Genomic DNA, 19318 nt, shown 5'->3' with positions numbered 1-19318 from the left:
AATGTAACCTAAGGTAGTATCAATTAACGCTGATAGTCCCTACAGTGCTAAACGTGTGAATTATGTTAGCGTAGACTCGACACTACGAGGCCTGGTCTAATGTTTTGGAAGTAGCAACTAGTCACAGACTGTGAGGGTGCTAAAGTGAAGAGATCCACCCCCGCCACAACTGAGAATGGTGAGGTTATTTGAACCCACTGAGAGATGAGCCTAACAGTTGGTGGGAACCATAATGGGTGCACAAGTGTTAGCAAAGATGAGAGGGTAATGGTCAAAGGTAGACAGGGCCTCAATGGGCAACCTTTGGGAGTCAGAATTCTGTGGGACCCTCACTATATACACCCACTCCTGCAGAACGATGATTACAGCAAGCAGTGCTGTAATATTAGAGGGCTTTAAAAACACCCACATGAAGCTTCACAATAGGAGGCCTCTGAGGTCAAAGTATTTACCCCAACTCTGTGTTTAAACTGGATTTTGCTTCAATACATAATGCTTTACTGCTTTTAGTAGAGTTCTTGCAGCCACAATCAGTTTGGTAAAGCAGTGGTCCTCATTTCACCAACTTCAGAAGGATGATGAGTTTGTTTCCTGCAATTGGTACACCATTCATCACTGGCATTAGTCCACTGAGTTATCCTCTGATCTATCATCCCAGGGCAGAGAAGGAGTTATCGTGGAGCTGGCATGTGAATTCAGAAGGCATTGCTGCCTGTCCCTCTCACCTGCTGCTGCCTCGCAGATCTGGCACTCACCCGCTGTCAGGTTTAATTAAGTAAGTCTCCCACCCCTCTCCCCCAGTAAATGGCTTTGATTTTTTGGTCATACTTACTCTATAACTTATTCATTCTCACGCTCTCTGACTTTCTCCTTCGAAGACCCTCACTGTCACTCACATGAACAGACATGATGACACATACAGACGCTCTGTCTCACAGACACACTCGTACAGAGACAAACACTCTCACCCATATTGCAGACTACAGCTAACAAGTTTTCTATTGCTTACCTTATTTCCAGCGCTGATCTCATTTGCACAACTGCTTTTTTCTGCTTCCGGCACTGGGGGACAGTGAAACCTCGCACCTGCGCAGTCATAGGTACCAGAATTTCAGCCTCTGCTTGTTCACCCCACCCTTTTCCAACTCGTATAATTTGGGAAGGTTAGGGGTGACAGGCTGATTGACATGTTGGGTGGGGCATTGCAGGGCCTAAGCCTGCAGCGCCTTTGGCTTCCTTTAAATGAGACGCCGCAGTATCTCACATCTAGGGGAGGCACTGAGGTGTGCCTGGGCCCCAAGCCCAGGGATGGAATTTCTCCAGCCCTGGTGGTATCTCTCTGATAGCTGATGCAGGCATCTTTGTGCGCCTGTGCCAGCCCTCAGACTAGGGTGACCAACTGGCATTGGTGCAAATTCAGGACAGTGAGTGTAAAAATTTAGGACAAAGGGTCAAAATTCAGTACACAAATTCAGGTCAGGAGGTCAAAATTCAGGACAAAACTTCAGGACAATAGGTAAGTTTTACAGACACGTCAGAGGAGGTCGCGCAATAGTATATAAGTAAGTCCAGCCATATCCAAACATATTCAACCATTTGCAAACCTATCCATCATGTATCCTTCCATCTATCATTTCACTCATCTATCCCTTCATCCATCTTTTCAATCATCCATCCATTATCCATCCATGCACCCACCCTTTCACCCTATCCATCTGTACACTCATCCATCCACTCTTCTACCCATCCATCCATTCACTCATCCATCCAGCCATTTACCCTTTCACCCATTAAGCCATCCTTTCACTTACTCATCCATCCACCCAGTCACTCATCCTTCCACCCATCCACCCTTTCAGTCATCCATCCATCCTCCCTTTTTCTCTTCATTGACCCTTTCACTTAGCCATCCTTCCTTCCATCCATCCACCCATCCATCTACTCATCCACTCATGAATCCATCCATTGACCCTATCACTCATCCATCCTTTCTCTCATCCATTTATCCTTTCAACCCTTCATCCTTTTGTCCACCTACCCTCCCTTTCACTCACTCATCCATCCTTACATCCACCCTGTCACTCATCCGTCCATCCATTCACCCTTGCACTTATCAATTCATTAATCCATCCATCATTTCACTCATCCATCCACCCACTCACTCATTATCCACCTTTTCACTCATCCATCCTTTCACTCATCCATCCACCCTTTTACCCATCCAGCTACCCTTCGACCCATACATCCAGCTTTACCTTTTCTCTCATCCATCCTTCCACTCACTCATCAATCCATCCATCCTCTCTCATTATCCATCTATTCAATCTTTCATTCATCCATTCACCCTTTCACTGATTCATCCAGCCATCCACCCATCCCTTCACTTACTCACTTGCTCACCTTTTCATATTAATTTTGAGCTGAGCCTTTTTGAGAAGAGGCCCATCAAGAACTTCACCCTCGCTGCAGGAGCCATTCCAGGACTGGGACAGAAACCACCCAGGGCGGAGACAGGATCCACCACAGGAGGGGGACAGGAGCCATCACAGGCGGGGGGGGGACAGGAGCCACCACATGGGGGGACAGGAGCCATCACTGGGGGGGAGGGGCAGGAGCCATCACAGGAGGGGGAACAGGATCCACCAGGGTGGGCACAGGGTTGTGCATGCAGTATTCTAGTATCATCTTGGTCTCTTCCAGGGTGGGGTAGGGCTCCTCACCCCCTCCTGGACAAGACAACGAGATGACAGGCTCTCTTTCTAAAATGTTAGTTTTTCCATCCCCCACTGTGATGTACAATACTTAAAGGAGATACTCTAAGAGAACTGATTTAACTGATTGTTATCCATACTTTGTTAATCAGTGTGGGTGCGATTGTGCCATTTCTTTATTTTATTACATTATAGACTGCATGTTTGAAGAACCGAGGTTTGCTTACAATTTAGTAACAGTAATTGAGCTCTGTGAAGAGAACCAAGTGCTGCCTCGGTGTAATCAGGGCCGGTTCTACGATTTTTGGGGCCCTGGGCAGAAAGGGAATGTGTGAGGCCCCTCTAAATTGCAGAGACATGACGCATTCAGGGCTGTTTGCATCTAAATAGATGCCCCTGCGCCTGAAGCTGCAGCCCCTCCCTCTCAGTCACCTTCAGGCACCTCTTAACAGCTTATCAAGTGCTGAAGGTGTGAGGGTTACCATCCCGCTGTGCCTTTCCAATGCTGCTGGGTATCTGAGCTTTGGTACTGCATCGGAGTCTGTTACACCCGACCTCAACAGCATCGGAGTCAAGAAGGGAGGTGGGTGGAAGCTGTGCCGGCTTTCAGATGGTGCGATCGGTGCCCGGTTAAAATTATGGACAAATGGCGTCCGTTAACGAATCCTTCACGGACAACGGACAGACGGCCGAAATTACGGACGGTCCGTGAAATTTACGGACGGTTGGTCACCCTACCTCAGACAGAGACCGTTTCTGGACAGAAGGAGCTTCCCATTTGTAGGTCGAGCCTAGAGTCAGTGCGCATGAGCTGCTATGAGAGGCTTGCTGTAATCCCTCAGGGATTCTGAAAACGCCCACCACATTTTTATTGGTTGCTTAGTCTGCCTATAAAAGTTACATATCTATCATTGGTGGATAGTGTGCATTTGTCCTACATTGTGGCTGTTTTGTTAACGTTAACGTTAACGTCCTGGCGACTGGCCCTTCTACCGGGATCCTTTCACTGGTGGCTATATAATTTCACCTCAGCATTCCCATTTGGGCCGCTCATCGGAGTCCCACTAGGTTACAGATAAATAATATTAGGCAAACGCACTTCTCTGCACATGCGCCCCAGCTCCCGTTGTTCTCTTGCACCATGGGCTTCTCTGTGAATCCACGCTCCATGATGCTGTGTTTCTGTGTTGCCCTCTCTTACCCCCTGTGGTTCTCTGTCCCCTATCGCACATCTGCTTACTCTACTCAAGAAAAGAGAAGAAATGTGTGTACAGATATGTGTAGTGCAGCACGAATTCATAACTAAGTATGCTGTGACATCTTCCATCTACGGGGTAACTATGCACATACGTGTGAGTGCAAGCTTTTTTTGAAGAGACTTACTGTTCTGTTGTGCAGGCCTCGACTTCCCCCAGTGTTGGTACATTATGGTTTGTGAAGCCGTCACTTGTATTCACACATAAGGATGTTACAGATGGCACTTTGGTTTGTATAACGTGGGCTCTTTAAACTCTAATGTTCCTCTGTTGCTGCTTGGCTGGCTGGCTGAGGTAGCGTACATGCAGTGCAACATTACCCTTCTACAGTTTGACACCAGCTTGTGAAATGACGTCTGGCCCCACCAGGAATGCTATTGGTATAAATTTACTAATGGCACGTTCATGATTCAGTGCTATCAGGTTGAAGGGGACAGGATGTGGTCTCATGGCTAGACTGTACAAAAGGGGGTGGTGATGGACGGAGCATCAGAACCAATCAAACACTCACACCCAGTCAACAGATCTGGGTTTGATCCATCACCGTTCTTTAGCCCACTCTGCCACCCCAGTTCAGACATGGCCATATTCAAATCAGTCTGACCCTGTGCCTTATGGGAACAGTCCAGCCCGAACTGCCAAGCCATGCCTTCCCTGGACCGGAAACAAGCTTCCTAGGAATGGTTTCTGGCATTTCAGCTGTCTTCAGCCAGGCTTGCTTGAATCCAGTGGCAAAGTGAGCAAGGGACTCACGTCTGAGCATACCCAACTTATGGCGAACAAAGCGGTACAAAAGGGGGTGGTGATGGACGGAGCATCAGAACCAATCAAACACTCACACCCAGTCAACAGATCTGGTTTTGATCCATCACCGTTCTTTCGCCCACTCTGCCAGCCCCAGTTCAGACATGGCCATATGCAAATCAGTCTGACCCTGTGCCTTATGGGAACAGTCCAGCCCGAACTGCCAAGCCATGCCTTCCCTGGACCAGAAACAAGCTTCCTAGGACCGGTTTCTGGCATTTCAGCCGTCTTCAGCCAGGCTTGCTTGAATCCAGTGGCAAAGTGAGCAAGGGACTCACGTCTGAGCATACCCTGCCAACTTATGGCGAACAAAGCGGTACAAAAGGGGGTGGTGATAGACTGCCAACCTTGGAGCTAGGAAACCAAGGTTCGAGCCGCGGGGTCGACTTAACATCATGTGATTCTGGGCAAATCACCTAATCTCCCTGTGCCTACCCAAAAATAATAATGTGTCTTGGTGTGACGTAACTGGTGCTCATGTAAAGCGCTCCAATACCTTCGGGTTGAGCTTGCGCTATATAAATCTGCTAATGGCTACAGTAATTAATATTTCACCCCTACCCTTTCTTTTCGGAACTATCTGTGAAAAAGTTGACATTTTAGTCACTTTTTAGCGATTGATAAATGCAACGTTTGGCCTCAATTTCATTTTCTTTTTAACTGAGAGAACCAGTACAATCACACTTTATGCTATCAGGCACTTGTATAGTGCGCCATTGGCACTAGTGCAACATCATGGCACTCTAACTGTAGGACCGATAACAAGAAAACCTGTGTGCTCAGTTAGACTGATGTTTGGTAGTAGTAGGAGAATGACCAACTCGTCAAGAGTTGGTGGAGTGTGTTAAGTCCTAATAGAGGCTGGTTCTGTCCTGGTGAATGCGGCACTGCTCATGTGTTTGTTGCTGTGCAGTGTGCATGTGAGAGAGCTCGGGTGTGCTTTGTATTCTTTACCTTGGGTATGCCCAGGCTCTCTTGGTTCAGTGGCTTATATGAAACAGAAATATTACACTGCAGCCATTTGCTGACGGGTTTCCAATAAGCCAGGAGCAGGGCTTTAAGTGGGATGAAAAAACTTGGGGGCTCTCATAGGGGCGTGGCGGATGTAATTAAAGGTGTAGCTTTAAACACTTAAGGTAAGAATCTGTACTTAACATAGTGTGCCACCCTGGCATTTTAATGCTTTTGTCCATACATTATAACACCTACAACAAGCCAGGACAATTGGCTTTGTCAATGGTTGTAAGTTTCATAGCAGAAATTAACAAAAACTATGGCTTCATTGTATATAATATTGAAAATGCTTTCTTCTTGTGGGCAACGTTATGGTGTAAGGCTAAAGCTGCTGACCTTGGAGCTGAGAGAGCAGGTTCAAGCCTGACATCGGCTCAACAGCCCATGATTTAAAAAATGAATATATCATTGTGTGTTGTAACTGGTGCTTATGTAAAGCATACCAATATCTTCGGCTGAGTTTGTGCTATATAAAATTGAAAAAAGTGTCTCTTTGAAGTTACATAAAATGCATTGAAGGGTGGTACTACTGCAGGTAAGTTATTTATTTTTATTTGCCTTGAGGGTGAGGGCAAAAATGAAGAGCCCGATAGCGACCCGTTTCAGCACCTACTTTCAAAAACTGCCGGTGCCGAGCACCTGCAGGACCCGGCCCACTTAAAGCTCTGGCCATGAGCATTAGGAATGCTGTGTTTGATAAATTAAACAGGCATGTTGTAAAACTGGTTCTTCCGCTTACCGTTAGATGAAACTGCGACATAGAACAAAATCTTTTATTATTATAAAATAAACACGCTCACTCTGTCCTTTGTAGGTTAAGAGAATTTCTCCCGTGTCTTTTCCCTTAAAACTCACCCTGTGGCAGGTTTTCTGCTGACTCCTATGTGTGGTCTTGTTTGGCTGCGCCATACATGGTCTCACTAATGAACTGGCTTTTTAGGTCTAGCCTAGAGTCAGCCTAGCTCTGGCTAAACACTTATTAGGTCCCAAAGTGGAGAACTATTGGCTATTCCAATGCTTGTTTCTTTTGTGGGCCAGAAAACAAAGGAGGCGTAGCCCCTGAGCCAAATAAAAGATAATTCAGATAATTCAAAACCCCCTCCTCTTTACATAAATGTTGATGTCTGGTCTCGATGTTTATGGACAGATGTACAAAAACAAAACAAAGGACCCAGCCACTTGCTATGTGGAGTAGATGGTTTCCTTGTTCCTTTACTTAGGGGAAAAACATAACGTGTTTTGTAAAAGCCTCACCCACCAGGGTTACCCCTTGGTGGCATGCTTCATTAAAGGGTCCTTCCCGTTCCGCTGTGGAACGGGGCGTGCTGCTACCACATAAATTAAGCGGGAGCAGTGAGTGTGGTGACTATGTGAGGCAGGTGAATCTGCTCGGGAGGAGTGAGGTAAAGGAAGATGGGTGTTTAAAAATACCTGTTTGTTCCCCTGTTTTTTAACCATACCGTCTGGGGGTCAGAATAAAGGTAGCATCACCCACCAGCCATCTATTCCACGTGGCAAGTAGCTGGGTCCTTCGTTTTGTTTTTGTACATTAGGCCTTGGAGGGTGGCCCCAGCCTGGATATCCTCTAACCCCCCCCCCTTTTTTTGTGTATACTTGTATGGACAGATATAAACATGTTTGACACTATTGCACTTGAAAATAATTGGTTCTACGTTTTCCCACTCTGCAGACCAAAAACAGCTTCTTTAAATAAAATACAAGATGTAGAGATACTGTCAGCAATAGCAGAATAACCAAAAGGCCTAGCCATAGCCCATTACCTGTGGGTCTTGCAGGCAAGGGTCAAAGTTCATCTTTCACGAAATTCAATGAAAAACCTTGATCAAGGAACAGTGTGGTTCTCTATAAAAAACATTCCAAACTACAATATATTAAAACCTTACAAATGCCAAAGGCCATGCCTTTAGTAAACTACGTTCAGAGTGTTACCAGCTGTCTGGCGCACTTTCAGTGAAAAGTATTTTCAAGAGCAGGAGGGAACCCTCTGTATGGCAAGCCAGCTTATGTTGGACTAGGGGACAACTACAGCGTCATTTCCCACCACTCTATTACATGCACAATTCAATGCATACATTACAGTGGCTATAACAGTTCCATACCTTTTCGCATGAAGGGTGAAATATTTTGATCCAAGATGTCCTTTGATAGTGTCTTATAGTTGGTCATTGGATTGTCTCTCATTACTTGGAATGAGGCATGATGGACAATCTTCTTCAGAACCTCCTCATCAATGTCCTTCTCCAGGAACGTCAGCAACTTTCGGATTTCACTCTCTAGGTCCTGAGAAGATGAGTTTCAGATGTAAATGAGTAAAATTACATAGATGGGACAAAGCAAAACAAGGTGATGCTCAACTATCAGGATGCCTACAGAAGAATGAGTTTAGGAGGATATTTTTCAAGCGGGATGCACATGCCATGATGTAGCCATTACAACTCACACTGAGGCTCTATTTGCATCAATGCCCTTCACAGTTTTAATATTTAGTCACTAATATATGCATTGTCGACAGATAATAACTGTCAGGACCAGTCTGCAAATTGCCTTCCTGCAGAAACACCAAAATATGAAATTTGGGACCCGATCCAAATTTGCTTCTTCATAATGAGTTTGTGGTCAATTCCAAACCTCATTTCAATGTATTTGTTATTGCTTTTATTTCCCTCACCCACCATCCAAACACTTAGCACAGTTTTTTTCATGACCTAACTGAACTGCCTCTAGAGTTTTCATCGCCTCTCATAAGTATTATCACATGCCCTTCTGTTCTACTATGCCATCATCACTAGACTATGTTCTGCTTATCCTCTCTGTTTATTTCCTGGATGTGCTTAAATGCTAGTTAACGAGTTAACCTGAATCTACTGTGTCTGTCTCACTTGAATTATGGTCTTACGACAATAAAGTGTAATGCATAAGAGGGAACCTCAGTGACAATGATCCCACCTCTATTAGCATGTGATAGTTTCAGAATTATTGGGAATGCATATCAATAGAAATGTTTCGGTATTGACTACATTTATCAAAAGAATAAATTGGTGTAATTTCCACTGTTTATTCTGAAATTGTTACGTAAATATCAATTGAAGAAAACAGCTATGAGAATTAAAGTATATTTAGACCCAGAGCAGCACGGCTTGCTTAATCTGATAAGGTGCCAGAATCACTATTACACTGCACTTTGTCTGTGCCCATCATGTGCACTTTATGACAAACCCGCACTTCCAAGTAACATACCCCGATTTATTCGATCCTACAAGTGGATTTACTCTAAATAAAGTGATCTAATTTAGGATGAGTATAATGGGAATCTTAAAATACAGTCTGAGTAAATTCCTTTCAAGATAGGGTTCCCTAGCCATGATTGCATCAAAGTGAGCTAGTCCAAGCTCGATCACTTCACACCTACCTCTTTCATGTCCTCGTAGAAGAGGTAGAGAACACGGAGCTCGTTCCTTTTTGACCACCAGCCCTTCACATGCTCGTACCAGGATCCGAAGGCGACTGCGAAGCAGATTAACAGGGTCAACAATACATTATTAAGGCACGTGAGTAAAATGGAAGGTGTGTGTCAGTGAATTGAATTAAACTCCCCCATCACATTCCCACGTGTCCCCAGCTCCAGCTTCCTCCCTCTCTTAGCACCTGGTTATAACGAGTCTGGCACAAATATAATTATGAATCATTCAACAATTTGAGCACAGTTGAGCACGTGTAAAAGTCATGGTTGATGCAAAAAATGATTGTCGAAAGGAAAATGACAGCAACGCAAAAAGAAAAATGCACTTCAGCAATCAATACGTCAGCATAAGCCAAATACACAAATTAAACACTTTTTCATTCGTAACAACTTTTTACCCTGACACCAATAAACTATTGTTATTATTATTACTATTGTTATTTAGACTTGTAGAGCGTGTAGCTGCCCTGGGGCTTCCCAGCGCTAAGAGAGGTTTGCAGACCGAGTCTAGAGGAGAATTAGAAATGCAAAAACAGCCAGGTTTTTATTGATTTCCGGAATTCTAGTTCCTTGTCCAGGGTCCGACAGTCCCTAGGTAGGAAATTCCAGAGTTTGGGAGCAAGATGAGGGAAGGATCCCCCCCACCTCACTTTCTTGATGGATGTTGGTTTAAGAAGTCTTTCTATGCTCGATCGCAGGTTTCTATTTGGGACATATAGGGATTCCAGATTTCTTGATTTTCCTGGGGCCCTTACTGTGTAGAGCTCTATGCATTATAATCAATTCCTTAAAGTTGATTCTGGCCTCCACCAGGAGCCAATATAGCCCTTTAAGGTGCTTTTTGGTGGGTTCCCGAGCTGGGCCCTTGAACAGTAGTCTGGCTGTCACATTCTGGACCACCTGGAGTCTATTGGTCACATATTTTGGCGCACCCAGAAATAGCGAGTTTCCATAATCCAGGCGTGATGTGACCAGGGAGTGGACTACCTAAACTGTGTTGGGGTACGATCCAAGATTTTCTGAAGACTTCTATGTAGTCCAAAACATGTACCAACGACTTTCTTAGCTGGCGTCGTCATTGAGAGGTCCTTTTCTAGCCAGAAGCCTAAATTCTTAATGTGGTCCTTAGGCGTAGGTATATATATATATATATATTATATATATATATATATATATATATATATATATATATATATATATTACCTACTGGCGGTCGCCAGTAGGTAGTTATAGTTAGGACCCTGTTTCCATAGGAAAACCGCAACATTCTATTTGGAATAACTTTGGCGCCGGTCGACGAATCCTCGCGAAATTTTCAAAATAGGTGGGGCGCTACGCTCCGCTCCTACCCTGAAAGTCTCGGGGGGATTCGTCAAGCGGGGGCTGAGAAAAAAGGGGGGTCCCAAAACGCGTTTTTCCCATGCATTTTTCCATAGGACCTTTAGATACAGCTACAGCCCGAACGGCTGAACAGAGTTACTTGAAATTTGGCAGAGAGGTAGTCCTCTGGTCAAGGAAGTGCCTTTTGTAGGTCTTGTGTAAATCTGTTCAGTAGTTCCTGAGAAAATAGCATTTAAATCAATATATATATCTGTGGCAGCTTACGGTGCGCTTACCGTGCGCTTACGGTAAGCTTACCGTACGCGTACGGTGCCGTGCGCGAGCGCGAATCTGATTGGCTGTTAGATCTTAGTAAACATTCGAATCGGTCGAAACCAGGAAGCGGCGGCCGCCATTTTCTCTCTCGCACTCTGAGGGGGGGTTGCAAAACAAAGGCCAAAAACATGTAAAGGGGCTGTTTAGACAGCTCCTAAGCACCTAGCCATGATGAAGGAGTCCTCAAAGATCCCCCAAGGCCAAAAAGGCAATTTTTTTTTTTTTTAAATTTCGCCGATTACGCCTACCGTACGCGTACGGTAAAAATTTCTTTAAAAAAAATAAATATCCATACTCTCTCCACCCCGTGTGCAAATGGTGGCCGGAGGGCCCCATTTGTGCATGGCATATAAATATAAAAGAAAATATAAAAAATTACCTTTCACAACGAAGCGCATAATATGTCCTCCATGTGCGGACGGTGCGCGAAGCGCATCGTGCGTACATGGCCCATGTAGCGTAATGTGGGCACGCGGTGCGCGTAGCGCACCGCGTGCCCACCGTGCGTGCACGGCACTAACTGCGTAAAGTGGGCGCGCGGTGCGCGAAGCGCACCGCGTGCTCACTGTGCGCGCACGGTGCGCAAAGCGCACCGTGCGCGCACGGAACGAACTGCGTTAAGTGGGCACGCACGCCACAAATGGCGTAAAGTAACTTAGCATTTAAAAAAACGTACAAATTCACTGAAAAAACCATAGGTTTCACACACGTTATAGTTAGGAATTAGCATTTAAAAAACCTTGCAAATTCAGTGAAAAAACCATAGGTTTCACACATGTTATAGTTAGCTGGACATTTTACTGATAAAAAACCATTGAAATTCCCCCGTTATAGTTAGTGCAGGCAACTATAACTCACGCGACCGCAATCCTCTGCTGATGACATATGTGTCTTTATGAAAAAAAAATATTTGTAATATATGTATAGCTAAAATTTAATGGAAGAAGACATGGGCAAATAAGTGTCTAAATACAGTATTAGCATCAGCAGAGGATTGCGGTCGCGTGAGTTATAGTTGCCTGCACTAACTATAACGGGGGAATTTCAATGGTTTTTTATCAGTAAAATGTCCAGCTAACTATAACATGTGTGAAACCTATGGTTTTTTCACTGAATTTGCAAGGTTTTTTAAATGCTAATTCCTAACTATAACGTGTGTGAAACCTATGGTTTTTTCAGTGAATATATATATATATATGTATAGCTTTTGAATTTTCAAGTACACCTTCTTGGTAATTGTTTTTTGCATTAGCAATATATGACTACGTTAAAAATGATGAGACAAACAGTAACTTTTCCATGTTTACTACTAAGGTAATTAGCACTAGCACTTTAAATTGAGGGTTTGTCAATGCATGTGGTCAGGTGATCAAGGCTGCTTGGACGGCCGAAACGCGTCCTGGACATCGAAATTGGGAAATAAATACAGCAAACTGTTCTGGTATAACAGTGGTCTGTGCCCGTAATTTTCCTTCAGGAAAAAGAATTGCGAGTTGCTTCAAGTTTTAACCGGTGAATGGCTGTTGCCGGTTCACAGACCCCCTCCTGGATAGAGGCTTTGCCATAACCAGCTGACTGCCTACGAGGTCGCCGAGCGGATACCGCCACGGGCTCGTGGTGAGTGACGGCGGGGACCCCTGGGGCACTACGTGTAGTCCGGAAAAGGAGACAGGCTCAGCCCCTCGGAAACAAACCAACCAAGGAATCAAGGAATCAAGACGACACGATCCGGCTGTGATGTGAGGCGAGAAAAGGTGCTCCCTCGTATGACTGTGTGGCTGCCCGGTGGAACGGGAACCCAACGGAGGTTGCATCGCAAGAAGCTCGCTTCCGCACGCCGGTAAGAGGAACTGTGTGTCACTGATATTAAAGTTTCCGAGTCGGAGGTATACCCGCATTAGGGGGAAGCAGACGCGGGAGATTAGGCTTTTTTCTCTCGCCTGCGTGATAAGGCCCCCACTGTGTAGTCAACAGTTTGCATTAAACCCGTAATTTAAGATGTCGGCTGACGCGCGCAGAGCCCGAGAGCTTGCTGCCGATGAAATATTCTCTGATGCCTTAGAAGGGGAGGCAATTCAACGAACAGTGGTACAGAAGGAGAATAGTAATGAGCCAACTGCGCTGAGAGAACAATTTAAATTGTTGGAACAACAAAAGAGGCGAGAAACAGCGAAATGGTGGGAGGCTCGCTCCCTAAAGAGATATCTGGACGTTGGCAGGATTCCAAGGGGGCTACGCATCATGTTAGCCCCAAGCTATGAAATGCCCAATCCCCAGATGATGGTTGAATGGGGTGAATGCAACTTGGAATCCTCGAGGCGTTTAGTCCAGATCCTCGTAAAATATGCGGAAATAGATGGGGCGGAATTGATAATAAAAATAGATGCCCAAGAGTCGTATATCAAACAACAAGGCAATGACCCCCAACAAGAAAGTAAATGGAGGGAAGAAATGAACAACCGGCTTGACAAAGAAGAGGAAAAAATAAAAGCGCGAAAAATCTGGAAATTTAAACGAGATCGCGACGATTATGCCAACGGCCAGATTTTCACTTTTTCACGGCGTTATGACTCACTGAGAGTTGCGATCGCCAACAAAAGACAGGATGTGGGAAAAGGGAAGCAAAAAGAACAAACAGAGCCTTCCTCACCGTATAGCTCGGCGTTGGAGAGTGAATCCGACAATGAAGGTGTGAGGAACACCATGGGTATTAAGCTGACGGTGGGGGAAGAGCTGGACATTTTAAAACAGGGGAAAAGGGAGACACTGAGGCCAAGACCACAAAACACAACGGCACCACAAAATGCCAAAGGAGACGGGCCAGGCGCAGGGCGAATAAACAGCAGCGAGCCAAAGAAACGAGGCCGTGGACGCGCCCGGAGATATTAGAAAATGAGATTAGGGATTGCAAAGCCCATGAGGTCAGAACTATTATCAATCTAGGGCAAACTGAACTGACCAAAGCGGAAAATCAATTACTAAGTCTGGGCTTAAGCTTTTGCCCTGAATCTAATTTTAAATACACTCAAACAAGAGCGGATGTGTATTTATTTATTAGAAAATTGAAACTCAAAAAATTCCACATGATTAAACCCTCAAAGCAAATGGATAATGGAATGCAGAGTACAACCAATCCCACCGGTCTCCAAGTTTCTGACCTGGCCCTATTCTCGGATATACACCATCTTGCAACAGCGGGGGATAGTGTGGAAACAGGTGAACTGTCCCCGCTGGTGAATCAAATCAAACCATATACACCCTTCAAGCCTAAGTCCACATTTATCCCTATTTCCACCCATGATGGCTTAAACACTTTCAGTGAGCATGTGGCAGTTCAACTAAAGAAATTGACATATGTCAGCAATAAAGTAAGAAAAAGAAAGTACTATCATCAACAAGGAAAATTCACGCAGTTGATCTCTAAACTACAGAAGTCGGACCTAGTTATCCGTAATTCAGACAAAGGAGGGAACATAGTTCTTTGGCCGACAGCAGAATATCTCAAGGAAGCCTACAGGCAGTTGGATGATGTGGCATGTTACAGCAAGAGTTTGCCACTTAAATACAAAAATGCACAAGAGACATTGTTCAAGGACTTACTGGCATGGAAAAGCCTGGGTCTTTTAAGTTGGGAAGAATTCAAGTTTATTAAAAAAGAACATCCACTAGTACCATACATCTACTTTATCCCAAAAGTGCTTAAAAGCTTGACGGACCCTCCGGGACGACCGATTATTGCTGCCTGTGATGGCCCTCTCGAGAACCTATCACGATATATTGATTACTTTTTACAAGATCACATGAAAAAGTTACATTCATATATTCAGGACACAGGAGATTTCCTCAAAAAAATAAATAACCTGAGATGGAAAGAAAGTTACCTGTTAGTCACATTGGACGTATGTTCCCTCTACACCTGTATTAAACACAAGGATGGACTAAGAGCAGTGGAATTTTACTTGAGTACAAGATAAATGGAATATGCGGACCACTCCAGAATGTTATTGAACATGCTATCCTTTTGCTTAGAAAACAATTTCTTTTTGTTTAATGGGCAATTTTATCAACAAATACGAGGAGTAGCAATGGGGGCCAGCTTCTCCCCCAGCTATGCCTGTTTATTCATGGGCTGGTGGGAGGAGCTGGTGGTCAGACAGCAATATAAAAATTTCTTTGCTCAAAATGTGATTTTATGGTTCCGCTTTATCGATGATCTTTTTATCATTTGGCAAGGTACAAAGGATAGTGTAATCAACTTTGTCAAAGATATTAACTGCAATGATCTTAATCTTTCTTTTACCTCTAACATCAGTGATGACTCAGTGACATTTTTAGATGTACAGGTTTTAATATCCAACAATATTTTAACTACTACCCTTTTTAGAAAACCTACGGCTGGCAATACACTTCTTCATGCCTCCAGCTCACACCCACCCCATCTAATAAATAGTATACCCTATGGGGAGATGCTCCGCATCCGTCGTATCTGTAGTAATCCTGAGGATGCGGAACACAAATTAAGGGAAAGTATGACTAGGTTTTTAGCAAGAGGGTATAGTTATGAGGTATTGGAAGCCGCCAAGAAAAAGGCCCAATTAAAACCCAGGGAAGAGCTTTTAGAATACAGAAAAAGAGAGGCTTCTGACCCTAACAAAGAACCTGTGCGTCTCATTTTAACATATTCCAAACAAGAAAAAGAATTGAGGAGCATTATGAGAAAGAGCTGGCATCTAATTCGTGAAGATCCGGTGATTGGTTGCCTTATGCCCTCAAATCCTCCAATCAGCTTCCGTAAGTCCAGAAGCATGGGGAATATGTTAACGGACAATAGCCAAGAAAGTTTTAAAAAACAGACATGGCTACCTACAAGAAAAGGTTTTTTTAAATGCTCATCCTGCAAGGCTTGCCAGTTTGGTACAAACACAAAAACATATTGCACGGCTTTTTCAGAAATTCCAAGGGAAATTAAGCAACATCTGACGTGCAAATTAGACTTCTGTGTCTATGTGTTGCAATGCGACTGTCCCTTAAAATACATAGGCAGTACCAAACTGGCAGTTCACAAACGAATCTTGCAGCATATTAGAGCTATTGTTAACAAGGACCAAAATTACCCTGTAGCCAGACACTTCGAAAAAATGCACGAAAGTAACCCCAAATGTCTTAGGTACTTTGCAATTGAATCAGTTCCCCAGAAGCGAATGGGTGGAAATAGAGAGGCCACCCTACGTCGCCTGGAAACACAGTATATATTAGAATTCGATTCCAAATGGCCGGGGGGTCTCAATGCAACAGAAGACCTTTACACCTTTTTATGAGTCCAAACAGTGTATCTGGCAACAATATACTGATACAGGGTGCTTGTTTCTCCCTGGGAATGTCACGTATCCATTTGAAGGTTTTTGGGCTTGTTTTTTATGAACATATATATTTTTAATGATTGGTTTTAAAGGCAGGGTAGGTTTTTATTTACCTGGTGTCTTTTTTATTGATCATTTTAAATATGTCACAAGCCATCTTTTAGCTCATTATCTTACTATTGCATTTTTTAATAACTAATGTCAATTGTTTACTGCACTTTATCTGTCTATGTCTCTTACCTCAATTCGCAAAATTTGCACCCCTAAGCATCAGTCACTTTATGTCCTTTTAACACAGTTGAATTTATGCACTTTATTTGATTAACTAGATGTTAAACAAAGTGTTGGACCATTGTGGAAATGTATATAGATTAATAATTTTTTGTCTTCTTTCTTTATTCTCTAACACGGTTAAGTAAGCACCATATATAGTAATCATGTGTCAGGAAAAAATTATTTGTCATTAATTACCAACTAGGGGAAATGTTTAGAAAAAACTGAACTTTACAAATAGTGGCATTTAAGCTTTTGAATTTTCAAGTACACCTTCTTGGTAATTGTTTTTTGCATTAGCAATATATGACTATGTTAAAAATTACGAGACAAACAGTAACTTTTCCATGTTTACTACTAAGGTAATTAACACTTGCACTTTAAATTGAGGGTTTGTCAATGCGTGTGGTCAGGTGATCAAGGCTGCTTGGACAGCCGAAACGCGTCCTGGACATCGAAATTGGGAAATAAATAAAGCAAACTGTTCTGGTATAACAGTGGTCTGTGCCCGTAATTATCCTTCAGGAAAAAGAATTGCGAGTTGCTTCATATGTATATATATATATATATAAAACCGTGAAACTTTCAGGATAGGAGCGGACCGGAGCTGGCCAAAAGTTTTGAAAATTTCGCGAAGATTCGTCAATCGGCGCCAAAGTTATTCCAAATAGAATGTTGCGGATTTCCTATGGAAAATAGGTCCTAACCCTATCTACCTACTGGCGACAGGTAATATATACATATATATATATATATATATATATATATATGCTTGCTCCCATGCACCTTTCAAAAACGGATCACTCGCTGGCGGGTGCTGCTCACACGGTGGTGCCCCGTGTAAAATATCTCGCTCCAAGGTTTTCCTCTCTCCCGTCCGGGAAGAAGATAGCAGCACTCACGGGTTAGGTTGGTTACCAGTTTTTATTTAGCGCTTCACAAACGCGTTTCGGGTCTTCCCTTCGTCAGTGTGTTATATGACAGATACAGCGCGGCGCCATTTTATATACAAAAAATGCATCACGTTATCCATTACGGGCAGTAGAAAGCAAGGAAGGACTGTTTCCCACCGAGTTACTGTGGGCGCCATCTTTGAATATACACATATTGTGTTCACACTGATTTGTCAAATAAAGTTATATACAATATTTACAGTATTTACAACAAAATTGTCGTCAAAATTCATTCTTTATGAAGTGTGCTTCCTCGTAAATCAATTCCAAACGAAATTAAAATCTCGCCGTGGATCGGCATTGGTGGCTCCATAGAACCACCTTTTCCCTCGTGCAATTGCGAGAGAAAGAAAATCACAGAACTATAAAACGAAACCTGACAAAAGCCCAAGAGAAAACTCTGAGAGAACTACAAAGGGATCTGGCAGTAGTCTATAAACCCTCTGATAAAGGGGGCAACATTGTCCTGATACCGAGGGAACAATATGTGAGGGAAGCCCTACGTCAACTGACTGACACACATAATTATGAACTGACAACCAAGAAGAGATATGAGGAGAGTATCAACGAGTACCATCAAATGATTAAGAAATGGCAGGACAAATCGATGCTAACTATGGAAGAGTTTTCATTTCTAAGAGCCATCAATCCTATAATTCCAACGTACTACTATTTGCCCAAGGTCCACAAGGACAGAGTGAATCCACCCGGCAGACCCATAGTCTCATCATTGGGCAGTCTAACTGAAAAGATGTCTGTATTTGTGGACCATTTTCTATTTCAGTTTGTCCTACAATTGTCCTCTTACATAAGAGACACTAAAGATTTCATTTCATGCATTGAAAAAGTTAGATGGGAGTCATCATTTGTCCTTATAACACTGGACATCACAGGACTATACACATGCATAGACCACAAACAGGGACTGGAGGCGGTGGAATATTTCCTGAACAAAAGGGCGATCAAATTCCTTGAACATAGCAAGATGCTTATTGAACTTATACGGTTCTGCCTACACAATAACATTTTTCTTTTCCAAGGTGACCTCTACAGGCAGGTGTCGGGGACCGCGATGGGTACCTGCTTCGCCCCCAGCTACGCGAACTTGTTCGTGGGCTGGTGGGAGGAGCAGGTGGTCAGGTCCCCCACCAATGCCGCATGGACAGCCAATATAGTGACCTGGCATAGGTACATTGACGACCTTTTTATAGTCTGGAGAGGGTCTGCCAATAGTGCCAAAGACTATATAGCCCACTTGAATAACAACAACCTTAGTCTTCACTTCACAGGCGAGATCAGTTCGGTGGCAGTGAACTATCTCGACCTGGAAGTGAGGATTCAAGAGAATAAGATCACTACGGCTCTATATAGAAAGCCGACTGCAGGCAACAGCACTTTACACGCAACCAGTGGCCACCCAGAAAAATTGAAGAGAAGCATCCCATATGGGGAACTATTGCGTCTGAAACGCAATTGCTCAAGGGATTGCGACTTCAGAAATGCAGCCAGAGAGAGTATGGATAGATTCGCTGCTAGAGGCTATGACTTGAAGTTACTAGATAACACCCTAGAAAAGGTCAATAAGATACCAAGAAGAAAACTGTTGGAGGCCAACACAAAGGAAGAAAAGAAGGATGAGGGCAAATTCCGCATAATTACGACCTTTTCTGAGGATGCAGATTCCTTAAGACGCATTTTCAGAAAAAACTGGCACATTTTGAAAACTGACCAGATTATTGGGAAGGATATTCCACCCGTCCCATTAATGACTTTTAGAAAGGCGAGATCACTAAAAGACAAATTGGTCCAC

At 43.7% G+C, this 19318-nt stretch overlaps 1 protein-coding gene across 3 annotated transcripts in view; it reads right to left on the bottom strand.

Moving 5' to 3' along the window:
* LOC146860192 (sulfotransferase 1 family member D1-like) overlaps positions 1 to 19318 on the bottom strand; it is a 788090-nt gene that overhangs the window by 115940 nt on the left and 652832 nt on the right. For all 3 annotated transcript variants that reach the window (XM_085644033.1, XM_085644032.1, XM_085644031.1), the window contains 2 exons: positions 9216 to 9310; positions 7906 to 8086 (listed from right to left, as the gene is read on the bottom strand). In XM_085644033.1, coding sequence (XP_085500159.1) covers positions 7906 to 8086; positions 9216 to 9310 — 276 coding nt within the window. The remainder of the gene's footprint in view (positions 1 to 7905; positions 8087 to 9215; positions 9311 to 19318) is intronic.

The sequence above is a fragment of the Triturus cristatus genome, chromosome 3_1, assembly GCF_964204655.1.
Source record: "Triturus cristatus chromosome 3_1, aTriCri1.1, whole genome shotgun sequence".
Lineage (NCBI taxonomy): Eukaryota > Metazoa > Chordata > Amphibia > Caudata > Salamandridae > Triturus > Triturus cristatus.
The sequence above is the reverse complement of the archived record's forward strand: the minus strand, read 5'-3'. Positions and strand labels throughout refer to the sequence as shown.